The sequence below is a fragment of the Rhinolophus ferrumequinum genome, chromosome 23 (genome assembly GCF_004115265.2).
Source record: "Rhinolophus ferrumequinum isolate MPI-CBG mRhiFer1 chromosome 23, mRhiFer1_v1.p, whole genome shotgun sequence".
NCBI classification, from domain to species: domain Eukaryota; kingdom Metazoa; phylum Chordata; class Mammalia; order Chiroptera; family Rhinolophidae; genus Rhinolophus; species Rhinolophus ferrumequinum.
This window is the reverse complement of record NC_046306.1, coordinates 21,775,760-21,799,316: the sequence shown is the minus strand read 5'-3', so window position 1 is coordinate 21,799,316 and position 23,557 is coordinate 21,775,760. Positions and strand designations below refer to the sequence as shown.

General features: G+C 52.7%; 1 protein-coding gene across 1 annotated transcript; it reads left to right on the top strand.

Annotated features, from left to right (window-relative positions):
- Window positions 1–401: 401 nt before the first annotated feature.
- BPIFB3 (BPI fold containing family B member 3) lies at window positions 402–17,804 on the top strand. The gene is made up of 16 exons (XM_033095195.1): window positions 402–448; window positions 1,926–2,051; window positions 2,744–2,900; window positions 4,151–4,255; window positions 4,739–4,879; window positions 6,358–6,421; window positions 8,153–8,213; window positions 8,979–9,070; window positions 9,208–9,387; window positions 11,079–11,132; window positions 12,910–13,080; window positions 13,981–14,048; window positions 15,268–15,310; window positions 16,060–16,123; window positions 16,646–16,722; window positions 17,545–17,804. The coding sequence occupies exons 2-16, from the start codon at window positions 1,940–1,942 to the stop codon at window positions 17,572–17,574; spliced, it is 1,419 nt and encodes a 472-aa protein (XP_032951086.1). The 5' UTR covers window positions 402–448; window positions 1,926–1,939; the 3' UTR covers window positions 17,575–17,804.
- The last annotated feature ends 5,753 nt before the right edge of the window (window positions 17,805–23,557 follow it).

Genomic DNA, 23,557 nt, shown 5'->3' with positions numbered 1-23,557 from the left:
GGGTGGCAGAGGGTTAGAAGACCCAGCAGACTTAAGCTCCTTCCTTCCCTCCCTATGCCTTAGTTGGCGTAGGTGGGGAGGCAGGGTGGCTTCTGTGTCACTGGGGTGAACCCTGGGGAACCCTGGAGGGAGACCCTAGAGTGGGCTGAATGCTCCACCCCTGTCCCCAGCTCTTGGGGGAGGAGGCTGCCTCTGCAATCCTAGGCACCCACCCCAGCTCCCCAACTCCCCTTCTCTCTCTCCCCAGAAGGAAGGCTTAGCTAGGCCTGCAGGGAAAACCGCAATTTGCTTCTGACATGACACATTGACGGGTTTCTGGCGGCTGTGCCCCCTTTGTGTCCCCAGAGCTGTTGTGAATATATAAGAGCCGCTCCTAGGCCCAAGAGGGTGAAGGAGCTGACAGGAGGCCAAGAACCCCCACCTACCTGTCGTGGAGCTGCAGGAGTGGGTAAGGCAGCCTGCAGTAGCTCTGGCCTTATCCAGGCCCCCAACCATTCATTGACCCTGAGACCATCCTGCTGTCCTATCTGAATAACAGAAAGAATTTACGCTAGGAGGGCACTGGGGGTGCCTGGAGGGTGATGGGAGAAAAAGCCCATTTTACAGATGGGAAAACTGGGGCTCAGAAAGGGGAAAAAGCAGGGATGGGTGGCCTGAGGACAGAATCACAGTGCTCAAGGGATGCCCATTTTTCTCTAAGCCAAGGAAACTGACTGGCTTCCCGTTGTGGGAATCTTTCCTTCTGTGAGAGACCCTGAGTTTACTGGAGCCATTCTGGGACAAGCACGCGTGGGGAAAGCAGACAGACACTGCCAAGACTGCTACTGGTTTGCATGGCGCCCATTTGTACCTTGGTGCAAATGAGGAAAAGATGCTCTCTCTGGGCAGACACAGCCAGCGCCAGGGCAAAGGTGGGCAAGCAAAGTGGGACTGGAATTCCATCCCCTCTGGCCCCCCTCAAAAGGCACCCCTCAAAAGGCACCCCCTTCAGTATACAACCATGCCTGGGGCCCTGGACATAGTCCCTGCCTCTGGGACTTTACAAGGAGAGCAGGGACACAAACACAATGCATAATTGCAAATTGTGAAAAACGCTTTAAGAATAAATATTCTGGGTGATGTCTAGTGACAGACGGGCTCCTTTAGACATGGTTAAGGAGGGAGGGTTTTCCAAGGAGGGGGCATGTATTCAGAACCTGAAGCATTGGGAGTCAGTCATGCAAAGAATCAGAGAAAGAGCCTTCCTGACAGAAGGAACAGACTGTGCAAAGGCCCCTTGGGTGGGAAGGAGCTTGTCATGTTTAAGACCGACCAGGTCAAAGAGGCAGGTAGGGACTTAGTGGGTACAGGTAAGGAACCTAGGTTCTATCCCAAGAGCAGTGGAGAGTGGAGTTTAAGCAGGGGTCACATGAGAAGATAAAGTATGTGACTGAGCAAGTATATATGGAACTCCACAAAGAAAAATCCTACTCTGTGAAACTAGTAAGTCAGCCATGCTCTCACCTCCCACCTCATTTCTTTCTTTGGCATGATTCAGGATGGAGGCAGAAGAGGAGAAGAGAAATGGGACATTTTAAGTCAGACAGACTTGGGCTCAAATTCTGGCCCTGTCACTAATTAGCTCTGTAACCTCAGTCGAGTCTCCCACCTCTCTTGGCCTCAGTTTTCCCATCTGTGAAATGGGATCCAATGAGGGAGAGGCTTGGAAAGTGCCCTGGAGACTGTAGAGTGCAATGGAAGCTGTACCGTGCTATCCACACGTGAGCCACTACTTGCATTTGGATGGAGAGGGCTTTCCTGGGAGTAAAGCTGGACTTGAATTGTACTAGGCTAGTGGGAAGGCCCCAGGTTGGTGATGGGGCACAGGGAGGGGAAAGGCTTGGGCACGAGGAGTACCTTAGATTCCCTGCTTCCACCCCTGATAGGTGTGCTGCCTACGATGTTGGGCGTGTGGTCCCTACTTCTCCTCTGGGGTCTGGCGACTCCGTGCCAGGGACTGCTTGAGATGGTGGGCACGCTTGCTCGGATTGACCAGGATGAACTCGGCAAAGGTGAGCCCACAGTGGGCAGTCTGTGAGGGGTCCACAGTGGGGGGAGTTGTAGTGTAAACAACTCCATTGATATGCTTAGAGCATCTGCTTTCAGGAACAGATGAGAACAGGTTATAATTCTCAACTGCTGAGAGAGTTTAGGGGCTTAAGGATTTGCTTGCAGGCTCCAGTGGGTGATCAGTTCACTTTCTTCTGAAAGGTGGACTGGAGGAGATGGACTCAGGCCATGTGGGGCTGTCTTCCTCAGGAATGGGGATGGGGGCGTTGAGGAGATCAAGGGAAGGGTGCTGGCTGGGCCAGTATCTCTGCCCCACCTTGCTGGGGTGCGGGAACTCTGCTAGACATTTAGTGCTCCAGGGCCCAATGGGACAGAGTAACAGTCTCATGGATAGAGTGGAGGAGTCATGAATAGGAAATGCTTTAGGGAGGCCACCCCCACCTGCCCCAACCTCCATGAGGGGGTCCCTTCTGTCTCGCCCTTCTCACAATCTGCAGTCACTCGATCAAGCCTCCTTTCTTTGCTTCTATCCTCCTTTTCGGTGCTACAGAGGCAGCCCAGGGTCAAGAGCACCAGTCATGCTATTGGCTTCAAACCTGATTTGCTGTGTGACTTTGAGCAAGGCTCTGCCCCTCTCTGGGGCCTAGTTTCCCCACCTGTAAAATGAACCTATCTCTCCCCACCTTCTCTGCAGCCATCCAGAACTCTCTGATCGGGGGGCCCATTCTACAAAACGTGCTGGGCACAGTCACATCAGTGAACCAGGGCCTCCTGGGCTCCACAGGCCTGCTCGGCGGAGGTGGCCTGCTGGGCTACGGAGGGGTTTTTGGTATCGTTGAAGAACTCTCTGGGTAAGTCCCTACAGAGTGGCCTCTTGACTACCCACCTACTGTGAGCCCTACAGGAAGCCTGGTCTTTTCTTTAGTTCAGGGAATAGAAGAGAGCTTGTTTCCTTTTAATTCATTGGCAGGTAATGAATTAAAGAGGTTGAGACCTCAGGCAGTGAAGAGACCTGCCCAAGTTCACCTAGCTAGGGAATGGTGGTAGTACGGTGTCTGGGTGTTTAATCACAGGTCATAGTGCCTGCGCTAAGCAGGTGGGAAACAGCCCACAGCTGGTGGTGAATCAGGGGAAGGTCAAATAACAGGCCCCAAATTGAAGATGGAAGGCCAGGAGCCAGGGTATGGGGAAGGGTCACTGTACAGGAGGAAATGAGGTGCTGGCAGGAGAGAAGAGGGAATGGATGCCCAGCTCTCAAAACAGCAAATGGATGGCTGGAAAGGGAGACGATAAGGGCTGATGCTGACATTGCTCAAGGATCACTATGTGTCACTCTGTGGTTGGAATTGTCAATATCTCTATTTTACGGATGGAGAAACTGAGGCATGGGGCAGCAATGTGATTTGCCTAAGGTCACACAGTTGGTTAGTGGTAGAGCTAAGATTTGAACGGTCTGGCTTTTACTGGCTGCACTATGACCAGCTACTCATGGGGTTGTTGCCAGGTCAGTGAACTAATTTGCGTTAAGGAGCTAAAAAAGAGGCTGGCACACAGTTAAATGCTCAGTAGTATTAACTATTTATTATTATTATTATTATTATTATTATTATTATTATTATTAATAGCTTCAGTCTCCCTCCCACTGTAGAGTCGTCCCTGCTGGATGAGGCTGGGCCTCAGACATGAACCAGACATCGTCTTTGCCTCAAAGAGCCCCAGTGTGAGGTTGAGTCCAACAGTGATGACCCGTAAGCTCAGGGCAGTGATGGAGGCGGCCCAGGCAGGGTGTGGGAGCTGCTCAAAGGAGGGCATTTGCCTGAGTCAGAGTAGCTGGAAGGAGGGCTTCCTGGAGGAGGAGGCACCCTAGCTGAAATCAGGAGAGCCCAGAGGCATCAGCTAGCTGAAGGCGGAAGCAGAGTGGAAAGAGAATCAAGGGAAAGGGGTTCCAGACAGAGAGAACAGCCTGGGCAAAAGCCCAGAGGACAGAGAAAAGTAACTATGGGAAGCTATGTTTGAGAACCAACTTGAGTTGCCTGTGCATGAGCCTGGAGGGTGGAAGTGGGGAAAAAATGAGTGGCCCTGCCCTGGACTCCCATCCTAGGCTGAAGATCGAGGAACTCACACTGCCAAAGGTGTCGTTGAAGCTGCTGCCAGGGTTTGGGGTGCAGCTGAAACTGCACAGCAAGGTGCGCCTGCATGGCTCTGGGTGAGTTGTGCTCCTGGGAACCTCTACCCTACTGCTCCCCACCCCACCTACTGCCCCTTGGGGACCCCTACCCTATTGTCTCCCCATGCGTACTCCATTGTCCCCCTATTTCCTCCCACTCTAGTTCCTTTCCAAGGGACTCCCACCCTACTCTTTCTTCCCTGGATCCCACCCCTGTACCCCTTCCCAGAGACCTCCATCCCACTGACCCCCAGGGACTTCCATCTCATGTTCCCTGGAGACCCCCTACCCCATTGCCTGGAGCTTACTGGAGGGGTTGGGGGAAGAGGGCCTAGGGACATGCAAAATAGGGGACATGCAGGGAGACGGGGTGAGAGGAGGGCATGGGGACAAAGCCACTTGCAGGGCCACCCAACTCGCCCCTTATCAGGGTGCACGCACCCCGAGGTGGGCGTGGCTAAGGCCGGCCCTAGTGGGTGGGACCTGGCATCCTGGCCACGCCCCCAGCATGGGGTCTCGTAGCCCCCTGGGCGGCCTTCTGCAGCTGGCAGCGGAGGTGAACGTGTCGTCGCGGGTGGCTCTGGGCATGAACGCGCGAGGTACGCCCATCCTCATCCTTAAGCGCTGCAGCACGCTCCTGGGACACATCAGCGTGCTCTCTGGGTGAGTTCCCGCGTCCGGATCAGCTCGGGCTCACCATCTCCTGGCTCTCGGGGGTCTCCTGGGAGCGGCCGGCCAGGCGGGGCCTGAATTCACCCCGCCTCCCGCCCATCCCGTGGTTTCAACCTGCTGCGCAGACCTGCAGACTAAAACCCACCACAGACTGGAATTCTGGCCCAGCCCACAGCTTGCATCACCTACTCCTGGGCTCCTCCTTCTCTGGCTCCCGGGAGCCTGCCGTCCTCTCTCCCAGATAGAGCAGGGAGCTCCTGTCGTCCCTTGATCTGCAGACATCTCAGTCCCTGCACTTAGCACATCAGAGCTCCAGCTCTGCCCTTAACTTTCTATGTGACCCCAGGAGAACTCCCTCCCCTGTCTGGGCCTCAGTGTCCCCATTTGTATAATGAGGACCTACATTTGATGATCGTGAAGCCTCTGGCACTTTCCTATCTGTCTCTTCCCCCAACTGTTCAGGACACAGTGGCCCTCCTCACACTGTGTCAAATCATCACTTCCGTGGGGCAGCTGAGGCCCAAAGAGGGCAAGGGAAGTGCCCAAGGTCACACACACAGAGTGAGGCGGGGATGGAGGTGGGCTGGTCTCTGGACTCAGGTCCAGGGATTTCCCCATCTCTCTGTGCCCACCCTCAGTGACACCTACCTCCTCCCCTGCCTCACACTTTATGTCTCCACCATTAATTTCTACATTCCAGGCTGAATCTCATCCTCAATCCCCTCTTTGTTAGGTGGCCCTGAGAAGAGATGGGTAATCAGACAGCTCTGTGTTAGTGCCCAGGAATAGGGTGAACCAGGGTGGCTCCTATCTCCAGAAGGGCGTTAATAAGGGGATTCCAGGTGGGGTCTCTGGATGCTTTATACCCCAGCTTCTCCATCCTGCTCTCTGGGCTAGAGGGAGTCAATGGATGGCCAGCAGGATGGTGCTGGTGTCCTGTGGTTGTGGTTCTGTGGTTGTCACCCTTCCCTCTGTGCCTCCACGGTCTCCAAACAGACCTGAGCCCATCTACGTGTACTTCTCACCCTCAGACCACCCTCTCATTCATTCATTTATTCATTCATTAGTTCAATAAATATTCATTCAATAAATATTTATTGAACCCTCACTCTAAAAGCCAGGTGCTATTCTAGGCCCAAGTGTCACTTGCCTACAAATGTTAGAGGACATGAAGGGAGCAGATATTATTGAGCACAGACTGATACCTGATACACACACACTCCCATGTAATCTCAGCAGCAACAAATCGGTAAGGCAGGTGCTGTACAGATGGGGAAACTGAAATCCTCCCCTGGGCCCCATGGTGAGGCAGAACCAAGATTTAAACTCAGTCGGCAAAGCCCCAGCTGATGCCACCAAGAATGGAGACAGGAGGTATTTAGAGCCCCCAGTGCCCACCCTGCCCCAGCACCCATGTTGGCACTGTCCCCGGGTGGTGGCCACATCCTCATGCTTCTCACTCCGCCCAGGCTGCTGCCTCCGCAGCTCTTTGGGGTCGTGGAACAGACACTCTTCAAGGTGCTGCCGGAACTGGTGAGTGTGGGGGCCTTGGGCCAGGCGTGCCCCTCCCCCCAGGCTATGCCTGTCCTCCCCCAGCTTTGAGTAAATCTGGGCGCCAGGCAGGATTAGGATGTTTTTCCATTCCACGCCCACTGGGTAATCCTGCCCTGGCCGCCCCACTGCCAGTCAGGAGCCTCCTGGCCTGTGAGCCTGTAGGGGAACGGGCACCATCCCTCCTTAGTCCTAAATTTACAGCTTCAGATGACCTGAGTCCTCTGCTCCCAAATCCAGGTCCCTTATTTACCCCCTGTTCTGCCTTCGCCACCTGTATTATTATTGACTTTATACTTTGCTTTAATCTAGCTTTGAATTAAAATGGGGTCACTCAGTGATTTTCAGCTGAGCTCTGTGTTTGGCAATCATGTCCAGAAAATCACATGCCTGTATATTAATACATCACAAGTGAAACATATTACAATTAAACTGCTCCAGAATGCTTGTCCATGACCAGTCCCAGCCATTCTGGCTTCCACAGGGGACACGAACCACACTTGAGAAAAGCTGGTCTGGCCAAAGGCCCATTTCATCAAGACCAGAGAGAGGAGGGGCTTTCTGGGGTCACACAGCCGCACAGGGCAGTCAGGCCCCTGAACCCCCAGTCCTGACAGAGCCTCTTCTGTGAGTCCTTGTGAAAGACATGGTAGAGGTAGCAAGGGTGTGGGAGCCTGAAGTTGGGAAAACGGCCCTGAGCTTGAAGAAGTCAGTGGGAAGCAGCTCACAGGGAGAAGGGAAGCTCCCAGCAGGTGGGTTTCAATAAGGGAGGTGATTACATCTAAGTTGTGTCCCCTAACTGGAATCGCTGGGACAACATGAGGCAAGACAGGATTTATGTGACTCAAAAAGCTTTTAAAAATACGAGTTAATTACTAGCATTTAGAGATTGGAGATTTCTCTTAATAATCCTATTTCTAGCTCCTCTTGTGCAATCGGCCACCCTGGCTGCAAGGACCCTCCTTCCTGCAGGTCACATGCTGGTGCCGAGGTGGCTGTTCCTTCCACCCCTCACAGCCCCTCCGGTCTCCTCCTCTCATTTCTGTGACCTCCTGACCCCAGAGGTCTGGACTTCCAGGCCCCAAGTTTACGTGAAAAGGCAGCCTTCTCTTGCCTCTGTGAGGACAGCTTGGCGGATTATCTTTCTTCTTCAGCCACTGCTGTGAAAGGAAGGGGCTGGACTGGGTCACTTCTGCGGTTCCTGCTCTGGTGGGCTGTGGGACTCAGGCTCTATGGTTCCCAGACTCAGGATTCTGGAAGCCGAACCACTTGCTCCCTGTTTATACAGCACAGGGGTTTTCAGTAAACACACGGCAATGTGTGTAGTGGACGCCCCGGGCCCAGGCTAGGTCTCCCAGTGCCCATCTGGGTGGCAAGAGGGGCCTGAGATCTCAGAGGGAATAGCTGCCTTTGCCCCCTCAGGGGAAAGCCTTGTCCACACGTCCCAACTGGCCTCTGAAATGTGTCGCCCCTATCCTCCCAGCATCCTTTGAGGTTTTCTGAGGGGCTCTCTGCCCCACTTATTCTACTCTCCAACATGTCAAGCTCCAGCCCTGCCCGTGCCGCCCACCTGTGTGTCCTCCTTCTGTCTCCACATTCTGCCTGATCCTTGGGACCACATAGCAAGTCATTTGTAGAAAACACAGCTGTCCCCTGTGCCACTTTTGGGGCCCACTTTTATTTTCCTGTAACACCTGTCTCTTCTGGACACAGCTGTGCCCTATGGTGGACAGTGTGCTACGTGTGGTGAATGAGCTGTTGGGGACTGTGCTGGGTAAGTTGGGGTCCCACCCCCTCCTCTTTGCCCCTTCTTCTATCCTCCTCCCATTACCCCAGTGGGTAGGGGTCCCAGGGGAAGAGGAAAGGGCAGAATGCTGGGTCCTTTCACTTCCTCCTCAAACTGATGAGGTCACCACGTTGAGAAGGCGTAATGGGGGACGTCTGGGCTGAGGCTGGTTCAGCAGGTGTGGGCACTCACGGCCAGGCAGGTCTCCATCTGCTGGGGGCTGCTGGCCACGTACTGAGCACCTGTGGTGTGTCTGGCACTGTCAGAAACATGAGGCAGATGTTATTATCTGGACAGACAAGGTGACTGAGGCCCAGAGAGTTTAAATGAGGAACCTAAGGCCCCTCAGCCACAGTGGCCCCCAGTCTCTCTGAGCCTTATGGAGACATAGATGCCTTTTGTGTTCACAGAAGGGCTTTGAAAAGTATAAAAAGTCATAGCCAGGGTAAGGAAAGAAAAATTGGGACAGATATGTCTCTATATGTGACATTATGTGAGAAAGGTAGGGTGTCAATGTGGTTAGTGACACCAGCTCTGGAAGACGGGAATCCTGGCTTTGCCACTCTGGCTTGTGTGGCTTTGGGCTGGTTGGCTTCCTCTGTCTGAACCTCAGCTTTTTATCTGTAAAATGGGGATGACAGTAGTGCCCAAGTGAATACTTAGTAGAGTGCTAGGCACTCAATAAATGGAAGTAGGGCCTGTTATTATTGGGGCTGGGGCTCATGGGGTCTTCCTCCTCCTCTCGTCATGCAGGTCTGGTGCCCCTTGGGGCTCTTGGGTCTGTGGAATTCACTCTGGCCACCCTGCCTCTCACCTCTAACCAGTACATAGAGCTGGACATCAACGTGAGTGTCCTCCAAGGCCCTGCCCACTGTTGGGGTGTGGTGGGGTACTGGCGGAGGCCACACTGGAGGTGCTGGGTCAAAGCCACATGGGTGAGCAGCCCTGAGACCCTCCCATGTCCTGTCTCCTGCCCCTGCAGTCCATCGTGAAGAGCGCAGCTGGTGACATAATCGATTTCCCCAAGCCCCCCAAACCCATCAAGGTGCCTCGCAAGGAGAACCACACGTCCCAGGTGACCGTGCCTCTGTACCTCTTCAACACCATATTTGGGCTCCTGCAAACCAACGGTGCTCTTGACATAGACATCACCCCAGAGCTGGTGAGTGCGGCACCCTGCCCTGCTGGGCCCTAGTAATGCTAGCCAGGACTCAGTCACGTTGTCATTGATCAGCCTTGATGGGCCCTTTTCCCTATAATTGACAGAGTTGGACAAGTTTACAGCACGCACATGCCCACTCTTGTTCTGCGGCAAACATTGCTGATCGATAATGGCCCTCTACGTGGCTAAATCTAACTCTGAATCTGAATCCTTCTCCACAGGGCGCTCCAGGAAGTGACTTTCAATTAGTCAGAACTGGTATGGGAAATGGAGCAACGTTCCATCCTTGCACCAGATGAGCCCTTTTAGAATCAAAGCCCAATTTTACACTCAAGTGTGGATGGCTAACGTTTCTACTGCCATCCCAAGAGCAGACTTGAGTTGAAGAAAAGAAAACTAGGGTTGGACCCAAAGGTCATTTGTTCTGAAGCTTCTGAGATCTCTCTGCTTTCATTCTGAACCCTCTCACCCCTCACAGGTCTGGAAGGCTCAGCCCCCAGAAGCCTCACCCAGAGGCATTTTTTTGGTCTCAGCCTTCTCCAAAGGCAGTGGGCTCTAAAGCCACTTGCCTCTACCCTTACCCCTACCGCCACCCAACCTGCAGCTCAGACCCAAGCAAACATGGGTTCATCACTCACTTCCTGCATATATGGTCCAGAAAGCACAGGAACAGGCTCCTGACCTGGGAGGCAGGTGTCTTCTAACTGGAGAGAGGTGGCAGTCATAACCAGGCAGAGTCTCTCAGGGTGAGAGATGTGTTTGAGCAGCCTGTGTGTGAGTGTGTGTGTGTGTGGAGAGAGAGAGAGAGAGAGAGAGAGAGAGAGAGAGAGAGAGAGAGAGAGAGAATCTCAGAGGCCAGGCGCTATCCTCAGGTGCTGTCCACCCCCACCAAGTGACAGCCTTATGTTGGGTGAGAGTCTGGGACTCTTCTGAGCAGGAGAGAGTGCGTCTGTATGTTTATCCTGTGTGAACGGGTCTGTTCTGAGAAGTGGACATGTGTAGTTCAGGGGTCTCCAACATCAGGGCCCAGGGGGCTGGGCCATTATCGATTAGCAGAATAAGGGAAGCGGGCCTGGTGGACTACAGTGAACTGGGGAGCCTGCACCTCATTTCTCAGGCAGCTGCCACTCAGCTTCTCCAAGGGTGGGGCGGGGGTACAGGCTCAGTGTGACTACATTTTCCAATTTTTCAGCCCCAAACTGGCAAATTTATATGAAATTTCCTGATTTGTAAAAGTGGAAAAAATTCATAGTTTTTGAAAATGCTTTTTAGGTAAAAGGCAAAAATGTTTGGGGTCAGATTCCTGGCCTTCAGATTGTGATCTGAGGCAGCGTAGTTTGTAGGTTCTGGAATTAGCCTGCCCAGGTCAAATCCTGGTGCCACCGCTTAGCAACTTACGGGCCTGGACAGGAGCCTCAGGTCCCGTATCTGTAAAATGAGAGTAATCACAGCGCCCACATCTTTGAGCGGTTGTAAATGTGAAATTAACAAAGGTGCTGAGCGTGACCCTGGCATGTAGTAAGCGCTCAGTAATCACTGGCCAAAGAAAGGAACATGAATGTTTGTAGAGATGTGTATGTAATTGATGGGGGTAGGGGTGCGGTATGAACAAAACTACGTTGGGTATGCTGAGGGATCCCTGTCCTGTCTCTGTGTTCACCCCTGCTCCTCTCATTTGATCTTGGGTACAGGTTCCCCGCAATGTGCCATTGACAACTACGGACCTCGCGGCGTTTGTCCCTGAGGTGAGTGGCGCTCTCATGAACTCTGATCCTGGTAGCTCTTTCCTGATGAGCCTGAATGGACTCCAGAATCTTTCTCAAGACGGTTCTCCAAATAGCTGCAACTGAATGTTGAATTTAAATTCACACTAAAATGTGAATGGCTGACATTGTGTCCTTTCCTGATAGCAGAGTGGAAAGGACTAGGGTTTAACTGACCCCGAAGTCAATTGGGCTGTTCCTTTTCTATCAGGGAGAGCACAGAAGGTTCTTTCTAGGTTACTGAGTCCCCTGCCCCCAACTGCCTTACTTCATCTTGGTCTTCTCTGTCTCCAGAGAGAAGACTCAGGGCACTGGCCTTGGGAAGGAAAGAAAAGGGAGAAGATTCAGGGAGGTTTGACTAGTGGACATCAGTATATGACTGAAGGGCTTGGCCTCAGCTTTCCTGTCCATTGAACTGGGGCTGGACCAGATGCTTTCCAGCTACGAGTCTGAATTCTTACTGAAGTTGAAATGACTCCTACAAGGTCCTTACATAACGGCAGGTTCTCATAGAGGTTGGAAAGAGGCCCAGAAGATCTGGTTTTGTACCAGAGAAGATGGAGAGGGAAACAGAGTTTGGGGATATGGAAAAACCGTGTGAATCCTTGAAGGTGATGATTCAAAGCAACCTTAGTGAGTGTGGTTGGGGCCTCTGCTTCTTGGCTAAAGGGCACAGGAGTCTCAGGCAAGGGACGAGACGGGGGATGGACATTCAGAAGCACCTCCTGAGGGCAGGAGTTGTAAGATGGTAGAGAGGGACTTGGGAGAGGCAGAGGTGTCAGGAGCAGGGACCCATGAATGCCGCAAGCTGGGCCATATCTCCCCAGTTCAGGGAGCCTGGGCCTGTCTCTGGAAGCTGAAGCCTTTGTTCTCCGATTGCTGGCCTTGTGGTGTCAAAGCCCCATAGCCCCAGTTCTGAATCTGGTTCTGTAGCTTCAGAGTCTGTGGATACACGAGGGTGGAATTTGGTGGTTCCCCAGCTGTATGATCCTGCGACTCTGGAAGTCTGGGCTTCAGGAGTTGGTCCCCCAGATTCCAATATTCAAGTAACTCCAAGCTTCTGTGACTCTGGTTTCCAGCACTTCTGTAATTCCATGATGTCATGATTATGAGACTCAGAATTCTTGATTGTGTGATTCAGTCAGCCAACTAATGTTCACTGAACACCTACTATGTACCAGGCCTTGTGCCGGGTGCTGGGCATCCAGAAGGGGCAAAAGTAGACAATAGCCTCTGTGTTCAAGGAGCTGCCATTCTGGGGGTCGGGGGGGTGACAGTCATTGAACAAATACATAAGTAGGAGGTACACAGGGTCAGAAGGTGAAAGAGAATGGAGTGGCGAAGGCAGGTTAGGAGCGCAGAAGTAGTGCTTTTAAACTGGGGGCTGTGAGGAGGTGACATTTGAGCAGAAGGCTAAGGAGATGAGGGAGGGAACCAGGCAGGTATCTGGGGAAAACATTTCCAGGCAGAAAGGAGAGCAAGTGCCAAGGCCCTGAGGTGGGAACGTGCCTGGCAGGTTAGAGGACTAGCGAGAGTCTAACTCGGTTGTTCCATGGGTGGGTGTCTCCCCGCCTGACTGTCAGCCCTGTGGGGGCTGAGACCAGGCCTGTCTGCTTCAGGCTGTCACCTCAGCACTCAGCATGGTGCCAGGTGCCCAGCAGGTGCTCAATGAGTGTTTGTTGACTCGCTGACTGATTCTCTTATTAGTAGGGCATCGAAGCTGCCCTCATGCCTCCGCTCTGCCTCTGCCTCTCTCCAGGCCCTGGCGAAGTTGCCCCCAGACCAGCAGCTCCTGCTCTCGCTGCGGGTGAAGGAAGCACCTACAGTCATGCTCCAGAACAAGAAGGCCACAGTCTCCATCCCAGCCAACATCCATGTGCTGTCCTACCTCCCTGCAGGGACCCCTGAAGCTCTCTTTGAGCTAAATGGGGTGAGTGGCTGAGATCTGGGAGCCCAGCACGGGTTCTGAGTGGGGATGACCCTCTCCAGGCTGCTGGGGGGTTGTCTTCCCCCTGATTTCAGGTGGCACAGCACAGGGAGTTCCACTGCTTCACTGCCATCGTCTGAGCTGAGACCTGAGTGCCCACTTAGATTCCTGCCTCTTTGAACATGTGACCGGGCCCCAGGCCTGTCCACTGCTTCTTCAGGGTCTCAGGAATGACTTCCCATCTCCCCAGCCTCTGGGCTCAGGTTTCTCTTGGATGACTCTCCAGCATCCTCCTGGCCCCCCAGCTCCCGTCTGCTCCCTTCTACCTCACCTCTACGAGTTTTCCCAAACATGCGCCTGGGCTAAGACAGGTCCCTCCCCTGCTCACTCTCTGTCCCAGCTCCCCATGGCCTAACACCATTCACCCTCTGCCTCATTCTCTGCCTCATCTGTCCTGGCGCCCTAAGTCTCAGGTACTCAGGGCTACCAGGTCCCACCTCCCTGCCTTGGTTTGTGCAGGGTCCACCACCTGCAATGCCATCTGCCCCCTTCCCTTGGCTAACTCCTCATCTTTCAAGATTCAGCTCCCTTGTCACCTCATTGGGGACGCCTTTCTTTGCCTCACTGCAGGCTGGATTGAGGGTCTTTTCAAGCTCCTGCAGCCCCAGGGCTTCCTCTCGAACAACACTGATCACCATCAGTTTTAATACCCTGATGATCAACCACCAGAACCTTCAGGGTATCTCCTTATAGCCCAGCATGGACCCTAACACACAGTAGGGCCTCAGTAAGGGTTAGTGGAGGGAATGGATGCTGGAAATTCACCTGTTGGCCAAGGCAGACCCGTCTTCAAGCTCCTTCTGCTGAATTTGAGTGTAACCTCTGCCTGCTCTTCCCCTACAGGTTATGACTTTAAATGCCCAGCTGACTCCTTCCGCCGCGAAGCTGCATCTATCACTGTCCCTGGAACGGTAACGTGGGATCCTGGGCCTTGTCTATAGGAACAGGAGTTAGGAAGCAGCAGGAACCTTCTCCCATTTATTGGGCACCAACTAAATTGCAGGTGTTTTACCAGCATCTTGTTTGCCTGCAGGACCTGCCAGGGAGGGGGCAGTGTTAGCCCATTTTACAGTTGAGGCATCTGGAGCACAGAGAAACCGGATCCAGACAGAGCAGGCTTCTTCACTGCACCCACTCAAAACCTGGTCCTGGAGATAAGCCTGCTGCCAGGACGTGGAGTCCAAACTCCTGAGTTATCAGTCCCAGAGGCGAGCCAGGGAGATAACTGTCCTTGACTGGTGTAAAATGCTTTGTAATTCACGCGGACTGGTTAATTCTCTAATCTTCCACCCCCGTGGGAACTAGGCCTCAAGATCATCATACTAACCCAGAGGGTGATGCCTGTCCTTCCTCACACAGGCAAAGCCTAGGCGGACACAGTGGATTGTCCCTGGAAGCAGGTCTGCAGTCTGGGCCCCACTCTCCAGGCCCAGTGCTCTCACTGGGGCCTGGGGCCTGGCACTTGTCTGTCCCTCCCCTGGATGCCGGGGCTTTCTTAGGGGTCTCTAAGATCTGCCCATCCTGAGCCATAGGCTCCCGGTGCTCACCTGACCCCATTTTCAGGTCCCATGCAGGTTCTTTGGACTACTTACTACTGCCCCCGCTGCAAAGCTCCACCGCTGCCCCATTTCTAGAACCTCACCCGCTGCCTGGGTTTGTCTCCTCTTCCCGGTGGCAGTTCATACCTCAGGCCTTTAGGAGATAGAGATCGGTGTCCAGACTCTGGCCCTGGCCCTGCGTTTGGGCTAGCTGTGATCCACTGATGGGTTGCTGCTTTAGTGTGTCCAATGCTCAGTCTAGGGAGGACCACTCCTTAGAGAGGTTCAGCCACTTGCCCAGGGTCAAACAACTGGGGGTCAGACCAAGGCTTCAGGTCCATGGAGTCGGGGGTGGTGGTCATGATATCTCAGAGGGAGGTTAGATCCCTCCGGGTCCATTTTACAGGTGGGAAAACCGAATCTCTGATTCAAGGTTGGAGAGAGGCAAAGTTGAGCCTCTAATCATGTTTCCTGATGCTGCAGAGCTAGGAGTGGGCAGGCCGGGGTGGGGTGGGGTGGGGTGGGACAGAGCACCACTCAGCAGGTGGTCGGGGGAAGCTGAGGCCCCCAACAGCTCTCTTCTCTCCACCAGGCTCAGTGTCAAGCTGGCCTCCTCCTTTGTCCACACCTTTGATGTAAGTTCTTGGGAGGGTGAGCAGCTTGGTGGTGGTGAGGGTCTTCAAGCGGGGGTGGAAAGGCGGTGTGATGAGACACGAGCCTTATGCCTGAGCTGGCCTCAGTCTGGACTCTGCCCCAACCAGCCAGAATGGACAAACATCAGGGCACGTGCGTGTGGGTGTGTGTGTATGTAAAATAGTAATCACCTTCAGACAGTGAATCTCATGATCTTCCAAGGTCTTGGAACCTTGCAAAGTTGTAAACGTCTAGGATCTCACAAGGGTTCACAATTCTGGAACTTCACACAAGTTAATAAGGTTTCTGAACTCAGAAAGCTTTAATTTCAGAGCTCCGTAGAGCCCTTCATTTCCTGCTTCTCACAGAGTTCTGAGGTTCTAAAATCTCACAATAGTCTCAGGTTCTAGAACATTCTAAGGGGTCCTAAACTGATAGGAATTTTAAGATCAGACCGCACAGAGTTCTGCTGGAGCTGGGCACATTTTCCTCAATCTTTTTCAGGCACAGACCCCCCTACAGGCCCCACAGACCCTTCCTCTAGTAAGGCTGCTCTTCCAAGTTCATAGGGCCCAGAGGGAAGCCCTCCGAAATGAGAGTCCCCTTGTGGGTCACTGGTGGACAGCCCACCAGCAGTTGTGTCCTCAAGCGTGGGGTAGGCTAGGGCAGCTGGACCTCCGGATTTCCGTCTCTGGGATGCACTGCTCCCTGTGAAGCCACACCTCCCCACCCTCCCCGTGGTCTGTTGCAGGCATCTCGTTTAGAAGAATGGCTCAGTAGTGTGGTCCGGGTGGCATATGTGCCGAAGCTCAATGGTACGTACGTGTGGCCTCTGTGGTCTTCTTGGACACGAGGAGTGTCTCAATTTGGAATCGTTGAATCTGTTACCTCTCTCCATTGTTCTGCTAGAGACACTGAGGCCAGAGAGGGCTTGATCCTTATTTCTAAGATGCAGGAACTGAGGCACCCAGGTTTTCACTCAAACAACATGGATTACGTCACTCCAGATTCTGGCCCCGAGAGCTATTGGACCTGGGTCCTGTCCACAACCCACAAGGAAATAGTCATATAAACAAATGATTAGAATATTGATGACCCAGAGTCTGCAAGGGACTGACAGAACCTCACAGAGGCTCTGCTGAGGGGAGCCACTAATGACGATACAAAAAAAGGGGTGCTTTTGTTTGGGTTTAGTAGGATGAGTAGGTCTCTGCCAATAAGGGAAACTGAGTCCGCAAGAAGAGAAAGGGCGGACTCAAGGAAAGTGGTAGAATAGGGTCACAGGCCCCGCCCTGGGCCTCCACGTATCTTTGCTCTCAACCATTCCCTCTTTGCAGTGGAGCTGGATGTGGGGATTCCCCTGCCGAAGGTTCTCAATGTCAATTTTGCCAGTGCGGTCCTGGAGATCATAGAGGTGAGTTTCCTGTGCACGTGTGGTCTAGATGGGCCTTCAGCTCATCTTGGGAGAGCCCTGCTTGAAACGCAGGAGGGGAGTGCTCTGCCTCATCATCGGGTTTGTTCCAGCACCGTTTTCTAACTTACTCAGGGAATTACAAATTGCTTAACTTGGGAATGGCAAATAGATGACACAGGCGCTACCATTCCTTCCTTACTTGCCCGTGGCAGACATTGTCAATCTATCACAGAGTTCTTTCCTAATGAATTCAGACATGTCTGGCCTATAGGATGTAATCTCAGATTCACTCTCACAGAGTCACAGTCTCTCTGATCCAGGGGTGGAAAAACATGCTGTCTCTCCTTATCCTGTGCTTGTGGCAGGCATGGCTAACAGATTATGACACTTTTTATTGCTGCATATTGACATGGCCTCACAATCCTTTTCAATCCAGAACAACTTTGAGTCTTAGCACAACTCTGGAATGTGGGCAGAGCGGGGAGTTCTGGTCCCATTTCTCAGATGAGGACCCAGGCTGAAGGAGGTCAAATTTCTGGCCCAAGGCAATATGGTAAATTATCAGGAGAAATGGCACTTGAACTTGAGTCTCTTAACTTCAGTCCTGAAGTCAGTGACCTCTCCACACTGGATGTCATTTACTCATCATTCATTTATTTGTTCATTCATTTAATGAGTGCCTGCTGTGTTCCAGGTACAGTGCTAACCCCAGGGCATGAATATAGGGGACACAGAGAAGGCTGCAGGGATGGAGGTGCGTGGCGGGGGGGGGTTGGGCACGAGGACTCAGAGGGCCTAACCGAGAACTGCTGCTCCTTGCAGAATGCTGTTGTGCTGACCGTGGCATCCTGAGGCTGAGAGATGGCCACCATCCCTCCCTGTTGACTGCCAGAGTCCTTCCACCTGCCTACTCTGCCTCAATTTCCCTACCAGTCTCTAGCCTATGTTGGTGACAGTATAAGTGTCCCTTATCCACCCAGGCCCATGCATGTGCTCTGGCCCTGCAGCTCAGCCCTAGTCTGGGGACTGCAGGGCACCCACAGGACTCTGCTTCAGAGAGAGCTCTGGGGCCTCGGTGGCCAGTCCTGAGCTTTCAATAAACTACTCCTCTGTGTCAACACCTCCTGGCTGGTCTGTTCCCCGGTCACACAGGGGCCACCTTGGCCTCTGCCTCCAGTGCCCTCCCCGGCTCCAGGCAGGGGTTCCTGGGAGGTGAGGGGATTTGGGGCCTCTTCATTGTAACTTTACATCCCAAGCTTACCTGGTTGGCCTGGGAAGCCTCTGTGTCTTGTTCTGTCTTCCTCTACCTCTGCCTCAAGCTCCCCGTGTCCCCCTCCTCTCTTCTCTCTATTTTTCTAAATACCTCTATCTTTCATTCTGTCTCTCTGAGTCTGTCTGGGTCTCTGTCTGTCTGTCTTTGTCTCTCTGATTTTGAGACATTTCTCAAAAGTGACGTCTGAGTTGAATTTTGAAAGGTGAATAGGAGTTTTCCAGGGAGAAAAGGAGCCAGCCTTCCAGGAAGCAAGGATGAGTGAAACCTAGTCCTGCCCTGGAGGGACTCCTACTGGCTGCACATCAGCTGAGGACACATCTCAGGACAAAGCTGTGCCAAAGGCTCATAGTGCGAATGGGGGCACTGATGCCAGAGAGGGGCCTGGCTGGCCCAAGGCCAACAGCGACAGAGTTGGGATGGGAAACTGGGGGTCCTGCCTCCTGCTTCTGGGCTTTCCCCCACTGTTCAGGAGGGGCCTCCTTGGTTCTGGGGAATGGCTACCAGGTGACACTTATGTGTGGACTTGAGTGAAGAGGTGCCAACAAAGTTTTGGGAACTGGCTCAGAGGACTTGGGGGCACACAGGAAAGGTGGAGTCCATCTCGAGGTTTGTCCACCAATACAGTGATTCTGTGACCATCCTTCCATCCATCCATCCCCTGATCCATCCATTCTTCCTCCCTCTCTCCCTCTCTCCCTTCCTCCCTCCCCCCCGCCTCCCTCCTTTCCATCCACCCACCCTACAATTTTTGTCACCTACTAAATGCCAGGCCCTGTACTGAGTGACATGTTAGGATTTACTTCTGGCTCCTTTCTCACTTGCAGTGTTTCATGACTCCTGTCTAGGACAGTGCAACGGTGAAATGAGTGGCTTGAGTTAGCTGCCTGTGTTCAAATCCCATCCCAGCTGCTGACTAGCCATGTGGCGTCTGGCACATCATTTAATCTCTCTAAGTCTCGATTTCTTCATCGGTAACTAGGGGATGAGAGTAATAAGATTTGAGGGTTAGCTAGCACTCGGGATGTGACTCGCCCCTAAGAAGCCCTCAGCACCCGTTAGCTCATGCTACGGCTGCATCTAAGTCCTCACCACGCTTTCATCTGTTCCCTGCTCTCCACCCACACCTCCTCGTTTCTCACCCGTCTGCCCCTCCCTGACTTCCCACCCCCCTCTCTTCCCTCCCACCCTCCTCTAGCCCATCCTTGACCTCATCTGCTCATCTCTCACCACCGCTGACAGCCCCTCGATGGCTGGATTCTCACTGCCAACAGGAAATCATCTAAACTCCCAGGCTGGCATTCGAGGCTGCCTATGATCTGGACTCAGCTGATCCCTCCTGGAGCATGGAGAGGGATCAGGCTTGTCTCTGTGCCGCTGGCTCTTCCTCTGTGAAATGGGAACACGATAAGACTCACTCATAGATCATTTGAGGATTCAATGACACAATCATTGTAAAGGACTGAGAAAAGTGCCTGGCACGTGTAAACGTGCATGATGGGTAGTCAGACCTTTGAACAGCTCTTCCCTCTTCCTGGTGCATTCTCTGTCCCCAAGTGTGCCGGGCAAACTCCTATTGTCCCTCAATATGCAGGGCACACACGGCTTCCAGCCTCCCCATGCCCTAGGCAGGCTCCGTTATTGCATCTGCCACACTGGATTGTCACTGCCCGCGACCCATTCTCCCACTTGATCAAGAGCTCCTTAAGGTCATGGACAGTATCCGCTTCATTGCGGTGAGTCCTGTGGCTGCACAGAGTAACCATGAGAGCAGCTAACCTCCAGTGAGCACTTATTTATACTGGACACGGCATTAGATGCTTCACACCCCCTTAGCTCACTTAATTTTCATAGTGGCCAAAATCAGTGGGTGTGATCACTCTATTTACATGTGAAGAAACTGAGGCTCAGAGAAATGGAATTGGATAGCTCCTAAGTGGCAGAGCCAGGATTTGAACCAGATACTTCTGACCCTATTCCAAAGCCTGGGCTTTCCACTGCTATGCTATGGAAGTAATTCTGGTTGCATTTGTTGTATGCTTACTAAGTGCCAGACACGGTTCTAAGTGCTTTAGATACATCATGTCATTGACTTTTTGAATCAACCCTGCTTTCTAGGAACTGTTTTTACCCTCATTCTCAGGAAACTGAGGCACAGAGAGGTTAAGTGACTTGTCCAAGGCCACACAGCCAGGACATGATGAGGTCAGGATTTGAACCCAGGCCCCTGACTCCAGAGCCCAGGCTCTGAAGTGTCGTACTTAGGGTGGGGAAATGAAACAAGATGTGCAGAGAACACCTCTGCTGAGCTTCTGACCCTGGAGGCTGACAGTTCATGAGGGAGACAAAGGCTGAGTGGAGGAGTTGGTAGTGGGACTGCTTCTGTTTCCTGGTCCTTGTGGCCCCCTGCGTGAGCCCTCCCCCATGGGTCCCTGTTGGCTGAGTCATCTTTGGGTGAGTCACCTCCCAGAGCCTTGTCCCTCCAGTTGCAGACAAAGGTGCCTTTTGGACACTAAGCCCAGGTGATCTCTCTGGTGCCAGAGTTACACTAATCCTCCTGGGGCCCCAGAGGGCGAGCCAGCCTCGTGGCCACCAGGGCCTGGTTTGTCTCAGGACTGACGATGGGCACAGAGCCTCCAGTGACTGACAACCACCTTCGCGTGTGCACTGCCCTCTACAGTTTACAATGTGCATTGATCCCCATGGGGAAAGGCACATTGCCTTCTTTGCATTGTATGTCAATTTAAAAGGTAATATATTTGTTTAACAAGCATTTATATCACACTAAGTGCCAGACAATGGGGAGCTGAAAGGGGGCTGAGCCCCCATGAGGCTCCAGGCACAATCTGGATGGTTCCTATGGAATCCTTGAAACCCTGCTGGGGAAGTGCAGTTATGCCCACTTCTCAGATGGCCACACTGAGTCCCTGGAGGTAAAATGATCTTCTGGGGTGCATAGAGCAGGTGGGAGGTACAAACAGGTGTGCATGCCTCTTGGGGTCCCACAGGTGGTGGGGGGTCTTCAAAGCCCCCCAGATGGTGGAGGCATAAGGTGGTCCAGGTCCAGGGCTGAGGCACCTCCTCATACCCCACGGCTTTCACAGCCTTGCTGCCACAAGGAGCTAGCAGGGACCTGGGTTGATGAGGATAAAAATACCATCTCCTGAGCACCTACTGTGTGCCAGCCCCTATTCTCAGCACTGTGCATAATTAAGTCGCTCTTCATCTTTTTGAGGCAGGTCATTCCTGGTCACCAACTCAAAACCAAAGAAACAGAACTTGAAGAAAATTGGCAGCAGAATTCAAACCTAGCACCCAGCTCCAGAGCCTGTTCCATTCATGTGCCCAAAACAGATGGGGAAACTGGGTCCCAGAGAGGGACCGGCCCAGGAGCCAGTGGTGACATCGGCAAACTTGACGTCAACCGTGCCTGCTTCCAGCGAGGGAGGAGGAAGCATCTCCTTGCAGAGTTCAGGGAAACACATTTATTCTCAGCCTGACTTGAGAGCGGGCCTTGGTGGGGAGAGAGAAATGCCCTCTCACTCCAGAGGAGTTCACAGGGAAACCTAGTGGGGCAGGGAGGAGGCGGCATCCATGAAACACAGAGGTCAGCCCTAGGCTGGGGCTGGGGGATGAGAAACAAGCAGGACTCAGAGAGCTCCCTGTCCCGGAAGTAAGAGCATTCGTTCAGTCATTCACTACACTGGCCTTTGTGCTGTGCTGGTCTGGGAGTGGGGCCTGGGCCTGCTTTGCGTGGTTTTCCCAGAGTACCACCATCTCAGTATGGGCTGCAGAGGCCCCTGAATGGTCCAGAGGGAGGGTCAAGGTTGGGGGTCATCACGGAAATCTTCCCAAAGCAGCTGACATCTCTGCACGAGTTTGACCAGTGGAGTCTGGAGAAGGGTATTCTAGCTGACAGGGATGGCATGTGCAAAGGCCCAGAGGCGGGAGGCTGGGGCAAGAGCAGGACTGAGTGTGGAAGGCAGATCCACCTTGAATGCCAAGGAAGAGGTCTGGGCTGTGTCCCAGTGGGTCTTGGAGGGGGCAGTGGCTGGCTTTGAGGGATGGGAGCAGGCACTGACTGGGTAGGGGCAGGAAGGAATGTTCTGAAGTGGCAGAGACGCTCTAGACTGAGATAGGGGTCTGGGCTACATGGCTGTATAAAATTGTCAAAACTCAACAAATAAACACTTACGACTTGTGCATTTCACTGTATGTAAATTTTACATTGAAGGACAAGAATCAGAATAATATACATGTTTCAGTGTTTAGAGGGAAATGTACTGTTGCCTGCAACTTACTTTGAAATACATAAAAAAGGTGGATTAACGAAGAGATGGATAGGTACGTAATAAAGCAAGTATAACACAATTTTAGTGGTAGAAGTAGCTGGTGGGTATAAGGTGGCAAGTATATAAGTGTTGACTGTACAATTATTTCAACTACACTCTATGTGTGAACATTTCATAATGAATTACTGGGGGAAAAAAGCCCTGCATGTCAAAAAAAACCCCGCTGCTTGTTCTCTTCACACCAGCCCCAAATTTGAAGTCAGATCCATATACATCTCCCTGAACTCTCAAATCAGTCCTGTGAGGCAGCTATCATATCCATTTAACAGATGGAAATAACAAGAGGCCCAGAGAAGGGAAGTGGGGAGCCCAAGGTCTTGCATTGAGCTGGGGGTTCAGCAGGGTTTGAACCTGGGTTGGCTAGATGCTAAGTCCAGTCTGGGCATATCCTCCCGGCCCGGGTCATCTGGAGTGGGCACTGCCTGCCTTAAAGCTGGAAATCAGATGTATTTGGGGGTGTTTCCAGTTTACTCATCGGGGCAGCTAGCTGGGGTCTCCAGGAATGTATCCCGACCAGGGGCTGATAAACCCCAGCTCATGTGACCCCATCCGGGGCTGAACACAGCTCTTGGAATCAGCCACAAACCACAAACCCTTGCGGTTTGGGCTCAATGCCTGATTTGCAGAGCAAATCTGGATTCTGGCCCCTTGTAATTTTACGGTGTTACCCTCTCTGGGTCTGAACTCAAAATTCCAGCTGATATATAAGGTGCCTGTGACCAGACTCAGCCCAAAGCAAAGGGCCCGGTGAACGGGACCTCTCAAGACGGCTGCAGGGACCGCCCAGGGGTAAGAAGGAGCCCTTTACCCTTTCGGTGTCTGGGCTGGTAGGGGGAGGCGGAGGCCTGCTGCTGGCGGATATCAGAAATCCCTTCATTGGTGCCCATCTTTTTAACTGAAAGTGGAGACCCTTCTTTGAACACAGAACTATGGGTAGTGGGGTTAGGATGAGGTGAGAAAGACAGAACAAAAAATCCTTACACATATTAGTCCTTCATATTCTAGTGTAAATGAGTGCCTCTGATACTTTCCTGGGAGCAGACGGAAGCAGGGAAAAGCTTGGAGCCTTAGTGAACCTCAAGAGAAATGGAGACAGGGAAAAGGGAAGAGGGGGCATACATGGAGAGGATTGGAACAAACAATTTCACAGTTTGGCCCAGAGGGTGATTTTCTGAGGCTGGTAAATGGGTAGACTGGGACGGATAAAGATAGT